This window comes from Microsporum canis, genomic scaffold (assembly GCF_000151145.1).
Source record: "Microsporum canis CBS 113480 supercont1.2 genomic scaffold, whole genome shotgun sequence".
Lineage (NCBI taxonomy): Eukaryota > Fungi > Ascomycota > Eurotiomycetes > Onygenales > Arthrodermataceae > Microsporum > Microsporum canis.
The window spans coordinates 3,588,839-3,597,410 of NW_003299168.1; the positions used below are offsets into that span (position 1 = coordinate 3,588,839).

Consider the following 8,572-nt stretch of genomic DNA (forward strand, 5'->3'; position numbering starts at 1 on the left):
TGCATCGAGCGTTAGGAATCATGCTGAAGCGAAGAGGCCGTAGCCATAGTCAAAAAGCAAAGAAACCCACGCGGAACAAGGGTGAACATGCAGAACCAGCAAGAATTAATAGTACAGAAAATGCAATGGGGCAAGAATCAAAAGCAGAATACAGGTAGAGTAGAGCACAAAAACTTGGAAGGGGTGCAAGATAAACGACGAGGAGAGGAGAACAGTTCAATGTTAACGGCTGAGAACCATTAGACCGTAAGGTAGGCAGGTTGGCAAAAATGTGAGTAAGCATGGGTGGGCAACCACGCTGTGGATGCGTCCCAACGGTTGTAAATATTGCTGCTAGAGTTACTCAGCAATTGCAGTGAAGACGGAGTACTGTCCACCGGCCCCAGCAGTGTTCAATTTCTTCCCGCGCACTGCGGTGTTATCGACAATGGTAGCGACTTCAATATCGTCGTCGGTTCCTTGTCCTGTCTGATAATTGGCGGAAAAGCCCCAAGTCCATGCGCGGCCATCATTGTCGATGGCAATGGAATGATCTGCCCCGGCCGCAACATATTCTGCCTTGAATCCTGGAACAGCAGTTGGTTGAAATAAGACACGAGCACGATTCCTATCGTCTTTAATAACTGCGGAGTCGGGCAAGTTTTCAACCTTCAAGCCTGATTGGAATCCGTCAAGACGGCCCCAAACCAGGCATTCCCCTTCAGCAGTGCGAGCGAGGGAATGATGAGAACCGCCGCAAATTTGAGTAATGTTCTTGTCCTTGAGGGAGTCGATTACGGTGGGGTGAAGGACAACAGCCTCATCATCCCCTGCGCCTTGCTGGATGCCAGTTTCGCAGTAGCTGTTCAGACCCCATCCGTAAACCTTGCCGGATTTATGAACCGCGAAGGAGTGGAATGAACCACAGCCGACGTGAACAATGTTCTTTGGGAGGCCAAACTCGCGAGGCTGTAGCCCGTTGAGTTTATTACGCTCCACAATGCGGCGGCCAAGCTGGTTCTGTTGGCCAGATCCCCATGCAAAGACGGCGCCGCGGCTGTCGAGGGCTAGGGTGTGGTTATCACCGCAGGCAAGGTGGGTAATTTTCTTGAGGCCAGGGATGAGCTTAGGAGTGGCCTGGATCTTAGTGTCGGCATCAAAACCGATGATCCCTTCGTTTCCCTGGAATCATTCGTTAGCAGGTGAGATACTCAGAGAACCAGAGGGGGAAAGGTCAGCAACGCACTCTAAATGTACCCCACCCATAGACCAAGCCATCGTCAGTGAGCGCGAAGGAGGAGCTGTCGCCTGCTGCGACCTGGACAATGACAGTCCCCTCAGGGAAGGCGTCAGATGGGATGGCTGTAGGTGTAGATTCGTGAGGGTTGAGGCCGGTGTCACTGCCACTGTCGGAACTGCAATCGCTCTTCGCGTCAATATCCTTCAGACCTCCCTCCCAAGCAGTGTCACGGCCCAAGGCACCTTGGTCGTTGACACCCCAGGTGAGGACCTTGCCGTCGTGGGTCAGCGCGACGCAGTGCATACCCCCTGCGGCAACTTGAACCACGCCGACGTCTTCGGCCGCCAAAAGGGCGTTCAAACGCGGGCGCTTCACATCAACAGTTCCCTTGGCAGATCCAAGGCCAAGCTCTCCCTGGCTTCCTTCACCGCAAACAAAGACTCTAAGCTTCTGGGAGGGAGCCTTGTTAATCACCACCTTGGGCTTGGGTTTGCGGGTGATAGGAGCCTTTGCGACGCGAGCCTTCTTGGGTTTAGGCTCAGCTGCCGCGTCTTCTTCGGTGCTGGTCTTACGTTTGCGAGCTGGAGGAGCCGGTAAGGCCCCTTCAACAGCCTTAGTATCGCGTGTTGTCGATTTTTTCTCGCGCTTGGTGGTGGTAACTTTCGCGCCAGCGTCAACGACAGCCTTTGCTGCAGCAGTTTTGAGCTTCGTCTTCTTCGTTTCCGTGGTGGAAGCTGCAGTCTTCTTCTGCGTCTTTGCATCAGACGCAGGAGCTGCTTTCTTTACTCCGGCCTTTTTGGCCATTGTGGTCTTGGTCGCTGTCTTCGCAGGGGCTTTCGCAGTCGCTGTTTTGACACGCGTCGAGGAGCGTGCAGGCGCCATTGTAGGCAGAGAAGCTCTTGGTGACGTGGGACTGTTAAGCTGTAATGAACAGATGGTGAGATTTGTAGCAGTATCAGGATTAAACTATTCGACGTTGTGTATTTTGTCCGCAAGAAGTTTGATATCAAAGCAAGAAAGTCTTCGAGTTGTTTTTTTTTTTTTGAGCTTCGAAACTTTATATAACCGGCTTATGTAAGCAGGCAACACAAGAGAAAGATGAAGAAGAGGACAAGACTCGAAGGAGTAACACAGAGACGGTGACGGGAGGACGCCTAGGTGGCGATGTCTGTTACATAGTTCACCATAGCAATTATATAGAGCAGAGTGTATAGTATAGAGTATAGTATAGAGAGCGACAGAGATGAATATAGAGACAGTTTAGAGTAGCCTTGTTTATCCAGGAACGGCCGTGTTTTTGCTGGTTCAGGGGGTCGGAAGTGTAGCTGTCAAGGAACAAGTTTCGAGGTTCCATGGATCGTAGCCGCCATCCCGCAGTATTATGATATGCTATCGGCTGTATTGGACAAAAGTTGCTGCCGTATGGTGAATGCAACTCAAGTATGTAGAAAAGTGGATCATATTATATGTTATCTTCTAAAGCAAGAAGAGCTTAGAATGAGATGGAAGAAGAAGCTTCTGAGGCCCGCTTTGTAGCAATGGGCGAAGAAATATATTATTGTATTGTACTGTTGACCGTAGATCATTCTTGGGCATCTGTCATGTGTGTTAGCAAGTAACGAATGAAAGAATAACAAAGGACAGAAATCAGGTTTGGAGTCATACTTGTCATCTTATTCATCTTCTGTATAGGGCATATCATGTAAGATGGATTATGGTCAAGATAAACAGAACCAGAGGAACCGGCGTTTCTCGGGGGATCAGCCCTCGCTGAGTCTAACTGGAATTAACCTGATTGCAAATCTTGTATGTTACTAATCCGTCCTATCGTAGATTTCTGCCGTTGATAACTTCTGTCTCGTAGACGTGAACACAAGCTTTGTGCATATAGCAGCTCTGAATGACTGAAGCGTGTTCGAAAAGTGTTGTTAACCCGCGCTGTGGTAGGTATCCTGCGGGCAAAGTCACTTTTGGGAGGAGCCATGGCAAGCTAATAGCCCTTCTTGTCGCTAGCGGGTCGTACGATGTACTAGAGGGCATGTTACGGTGTGTGTACTAGTGCCTCACACATGAACATAGTCTCCTATCCAAGGCGTTGGTCAAACTGGTGTACAAGGCCGCAAATGTGTTCGCAGTACTTCCTTGCTGAATATCTGGGCCTGGTTCCATTATTCTTCTTCGCGGGCAGCAGCTTCTAGGCCGGGAAGAATCGGAGGCGGAGGAGTTGGCCGGGCGACCTTTATTTTTCCGCACATAATGACATCTTTTCCCAGTGGCTGCCATTTGATATCATAAGGTGTAAGAGCATTTATCGGCTTGCCCTCTCCGTCCTGCTTCGAATCTGGTGACGCAGACACACCGCCGCGCCCAACGTAGGTTGGTGCAACTGTAACGATGACAGAGTCGATGAAGTCAACATATTCCGGGTTTAATAGCTCGCTCAAGACAACCCCACCGCCTTCAATCATCAGGCTTTGTATTCCCTGGTTTGCAAGAGCACCAAATATGGCTTCCCACCTCAATCTCCAGTGTGGGTTATATTCTCTGATACGTAGGTAATCACCGCCATGGCGTTTCAGTAACAGCAACTTTTCTGGATGGAGTTCCGCACCTGGAGACACAATAACCCAGGGGGCCTTCCCTTTCCCCTCCGCTGCGGTCTTCAATAGCCTGCTTTCAGGTGATGCTGGCCAACGCCCCGTAGGATCTATTATTACGGGCCGGGGCTGCCACATAGTACCGAAGCCTCCGAAACCTCCAGCCCCCTCCAATCGGCAATTTAACCCTGGGTCATCTGCCAAGGCGGTCCCCAATCCAATAATTATGGCGTCGTGGCGGGATCGCAAGTAATGTGTCATTGCTTTGGTTTCCGGGCCAGAGAGCACGGTTTGTACCCCCGGTTTTGTAGAAATTTTGCCATCCATTGACTGCGCATAGGTAAGTGTTACGTGTGGGAACCTGGGATTGGCGGTATTGGTAATGATATTGGCATTATATCGGGTCCTACTCGATTTGGGTAGATATGGCTCCAAAAACTCCAAGGGAAATATTGGGAACGGCAGGACATTAGCAGGCAGATTTATCGGCCTGGGATGAGCTATAATCGCTGGGGGATGGTTTACCTGGTGTCCTTCCTGTACTTTATAGACACCCAGCCCGTTCTGGTAGGCGTAGCCATCGTGCGGTCGAAGAGTGAGGCCTGGATGGCTGGCCCTCCACTTCCCAGACACGTTTCGAACGTCGATAGTCGTCAAATGCCTCCCACCCGCAGCTTCGAGCTGTTGGGGGCCTTCCCTGAGCTTTGCAAATATAGATGCTGGTAGGTATCCCTGGGCAGCTTCTTGCCGGACATATTCCATCACACCGGAGTTCTTCTTGACCTTGTCCATATAGTCTAGGTCGTGCGAATGAGCAGGGCTGCTATTGGGACTCCTGGAGATTGTGATCGTGGTGTGAGCACCTTCGAACTTGACTACGCGAATCTGAAAATTGCAAGTCCCTCCCTCACGGACCACCTTGTTCCTTGGTCTCTTGCCATCAGGCAATGGGCGTTGAGGCGGGCGCTTGCAGGTTGCACGGCGCAAACGGCACATATAGTAATCGGTGATATGAAGACCATCCTTGGTAGACGTGGACCGCTGTTTTACCCAGATATTATCTATAAAGGGCCAGTACATGGTAAACTCGTCCAGGCTGAGCTCGATGGGCTCGGTAACATCGAACAGCAGTTGTCTAACCCAGCCGATATTTGGGGGATTCACATAGGGACGCCAGTTCTCTACGGGAGGTAACTCGAGCTTGGTAGTACTATCATTAGAGGGTGCCTCTGTAGTAGTATGTGGGTTTCCCGGTACTGGCGATGTGGGAGCAGGCTGCGCATGAGAGTTCTCATCCACCTGCGCATGTATATCAGCCTGAAGTCTAGAGTCACCGTCCTCCATCATCTCGTCTTCGGCAACCAATTCAGACTCATCTTCCATCTCTGTATCCTCATGAGACTGGGGTTGGGGCGGAGGTAGTTCCTGGCCAAGTGGCTGGTCCGTACTAGGATGGGGTTCCATGGTCATCCAGGAGATATAGACCGTTCGACAATAAGATACACGCACACACACAACCTCGCCTCAATAACTGCAGTGAAGTCGCAGAGAAAAGACTAGACGAATGCGAGAGAAAAGATGAAAGGATGAAGAAAATAAAGACCCCCATTTATTGCGTTGACGTCTAAATCGCTTACTAATCTCAATTTAGGCCTAGCTTAACCGCGATATAGTTGTTTCTTTGGGCTAGCGTGGGATCAGTAAGCATATTCTGTTTAGCCTCTCTTGATTGGTGTAATATTTAATTCTTGGCAGAAAAAATGCATGCTTATTGGTCAATAATTTGCACTGGCGAATCACCTGACCTGCTCCCTTTTATCTCTCGTATATCACATAAGCAGCGAAATCCTCACATTTATTCAGCCATCCGAGTGAGCAGGAAGAAGCTGACTAGTGTTATCGATAATTTATTGATGCGTTGCTGAGCCTGAGATAGCCGGGAAAAGGGCTTCGTCTTGTTGCCGTTTCATGTGTTACCAAATTGAAACAGTCTTCTGCGGTTGGGCCATCCTATCAGTCAATTGATAAATAGCTAAACCATCAATCCGATTCTAAAGTGACATAATGAGACAGATGAAAAACAAGAGGGTAAGGGCCATCGTTTCTATAGGTTAAGTCCAATATCCCCTGCAGCCTTAGCTAATGTCTCGTAGACCCTAGGCGGAAGTTTATATTTGATCATTCCTGAAAACACCATCAGATCCTTCGCCATGACCACAAGCTCCTGAACCAGGGTCTGACGCATATCGTTCTCGTAGACACCAGAGTACATCCTTTCACGTTCGCGGCTGATGCACGTTATACTCCACATTATTAGATTTCCAGCATTTCGAGCAATGACAGGAGGTAGAGAAGTAAACGCCTGGACCGCACTGCGGACGTAGTTGACTGACCCTTGGGCAGTAAGTGGGAGGATTTGAAGGTTATTGATATCCTGGTAGAACGTTAGTTAGGGACGGGCACAAGTACGGGAAGGGGACAAAACGAATAGGCTTACATCCAAAGCTGGCGCCCATTGACCGGCTTCAACCTTTGCCTTTGTTTCCATCATTCGAAGCAGCAGCCCACAAGCCTCGCGGTTGATGGGGTGTATCTTCTGATAATATAGAGCATTGGTGTTGTACAGACTAATCATATTCTTAGCCAGGACAACAGGATCATCCACAGATGTTAGACTGAGGCTGCTTCCTGGTTCAGCATGCGCGCTCTCCGGTGGTTGATGCTGGGCCCCAGTGCGCGGTTTAACAGGTTCAATTTTAATGGCAGCCTCCCCAAGAGGAACTGCAACAGCATCGGATAAAATGCGGTTGAGGATCGTGACAACGTTATCGTATTCCTCGGCCAGATGATAGAGCAGGACGGCGTCCGCAGTAAGTCCTTTATCATCTGCAACGGCGGCAGCCTGGACGGTAACAGCCTTGAGAAATTCCTCTTGGTCGTCAAGGTTGATTAATTTTAACCGTTGTTCAATCACGCCCTTGATCCTTGTTCCATCTGATCTGATATCCCCCAACAATTTGGCAAAGTCGCGCGTCTCGAGGATGAACTCGCGTAACGCCTCATGGCACACGGTAGCCTGAGATTTCCCCAATTCACCAGGAATGTCAGTATTAAGGCAAATGAGGGTAAAATAGTCGATTGCGGCCTCGACATTTCCTAGTCGGAATTCCCTAGTATATTGCATGATGAGAGCCGCAAAATTTATCTGCGGAAGTTGTCTAGTTGTAAATGATACTGGGCGAATGAATCATGTTAGTACAGGAGTCCTTGTTCTCATTCGCCGAGGATGAAACACTTACACAACTCGTCACTCGAGGTGTAAAAGTCAGATACGCGGAGCAGACCATAGTAGTCGAGAGCAATAGCAAAATGAACTGCGTCTATCGGTGCGTAGGAACCGAGGTATGCAATGGCCTGTTCAAACATCCCACCCAAAATCTGGAGCAAGAAGTAAATGCCATACGCTCCAGGAGTTTCCTGTCCCTTTGGGAACACTCTTTGACCAATTTCAACAATGTCTTTCTTTATATCTTCTAGACCAAAGATATCACCCGCGACCTCCTCGGCCCGGGTGTCCTCTCGTGCCAGAGCAAACTGCAGCCACATCCAATCTTCGACTCCCTGGCCCAGCCCATCGAGTCGACGGTGGGTGAGGTCGCATCGTCCGATAATTTTGTAACAGGCCATTCGATAAGGGTCAATGGTGTTTTCGGGTGCGTTTCGTAGGCGTTGCTGGTATTCGGCGCCAATCTTCTGTTGCAGATCACGGGGCAGTCTCCTATGTTGAGCATATGTGGTCATGTAGGTGACAAATTTATAGTCCATCGATCGAAAACCCTGATCACGACTAACATACTCGGCAGCTTCTTCGATGAACCCACATCGTAAGAGGTAAAAGATGAGAATCCAGCAGTAGTCATCATTCACCATCTGTAGCTCTGTTCCATCGGGAGCCAGGTCTTTTCTTGCGGCCCGGAGTCTGATGTATGCCCGAATCTTATTGATGATAGTGGGAACACCGCCCAGCTGCGCCTCTCTGGGGTTTCTCGCAATGGCTTCTTCAAGCTCTTTGTAGAAAGTACGCTCGAGATGTTTTCTAGATCCCGCAATGATCTGCCTTCTCATCTTCAGCGCGTCAACAGACCCGGGGCTGTCCTCTCCGTAGTCCTTGGCAAATTGACGGGGCCGCAGGGCACCAGGTTCAAAATAACCTACGGAGCTAGCGGGCTCATTTGTAATACTGATCAGGGCATGGTACGCTTCAAGCAGTTGCTTTGGAACCTATAAATACCAACAAGTCAGTCAATCAATCAATCAATTCGAGAGCGATTGCGGCCATGCATCGTGAGAGGTTCAAAACATACGTCAGTATCCGCAACCTTTTGAGCTTCAGCAAACTCGCGCAAGACAGGGAATGTTCTCTCCTGAATCCTCATTTCATTTAGTTTCTGGACTTTTAGGCCAAAATGGCCTATCTTTTCTCGCATTGGTCTAGAATCAACGCCTTGCTGGGTGGGAGTTAGTGTAGATTGAGTAGTAGAATTAGCAAAGATCGAATTAGCCCCGCCTACGCTGGCGGACCCGATGATAGACTTTGACAACCCGGATCTGCCAAAGATACTCCTACGACTAGCAGAAGGGTCAGCAGAGGGTTTGTCTCCAGATGCAGCAAAACTACCTGATTTAGCGTCGTCCCTGGTAGCCAATCCAAAATGCTCATAAATCTTCGCCGGTTTCATCCCAGTTGAGGCTTACT

At 49.5% G+C, this 8,572-nt stretch overlaps 3 protein-coding genes across 3 annotated transcripts in view; all 3 read right to left on the minus strand.

Annotated features, from left to right (window-relative positions):
- Nucleotides 1-339: 339 nt before the first annotated feature.
- MCYG_02812 (RNA transport protein 2) lies at nucleotides 340-2,101 on the minus strand (the record flags this gene model as incomplete). The annotated part of the gene is made up of 2 exons (XM_002849832.1): nucleotides 340-1,161; nucleotides 1,226-2,101. The coding sequence occupies 2 exons, from the start codon at nucleotides 2,099-2,101 to the stop codon at nucleotides 340-342; spliced, it is 1,698 nt and encodes a 565-aa protein (XP_002849878.1).
- Nucleotides 2,102-3,387: 1,286 nt separating this feature from the next.
- MCYG_02813 (riboflavin-specific deaminase) lies at nucleotides 3,388-5,280 on the minus strand (the record flags this gene model as incomplete). Its single annotated transcript, XM_002849833.1, has 1 exon — nucleotides 3,388-5,280. One exon carries the CDS (start codon nucleotides 5,278-5,280, stop codon nucleotides 3,388-3,390), a length of 1,893 nt encoding a protein of 630 aa, XP_002849879.1.
- Nucleotides 5,281-5,920: 640 nt separating this feature from the next.
- Nucleotides 5,921-8,572, minus strand: part of MCYG_02814 (protein kinase domain-containing protein) — a gene marked incomplete at both ends in the record, with an annotated part of 5,438 nt that continues 2,786 nt past the window's right edge. The window contains 4 exons of the mRNA XM_002849834.1: nucleotides 5,921-6,250; nucleotides 6,314-7,021; nucleotides 7,150-8,097; nucleotides 8,181-8,324. Coding sequence (XP_002849880.1) covers nucleotides 5,921-6,250; nucleotides 6,314-7,021; nucleotides 7,150-8,097; nucleotides 8,181-8,324 — 2,130 coding nt within the window. The remainder of the gene's footprint in view (nucleotides 6,251-6,313; nucleotides 7,022-7,149; nucleotides 8,098-8,180; nucleotides 8,325-8,572) is intronic.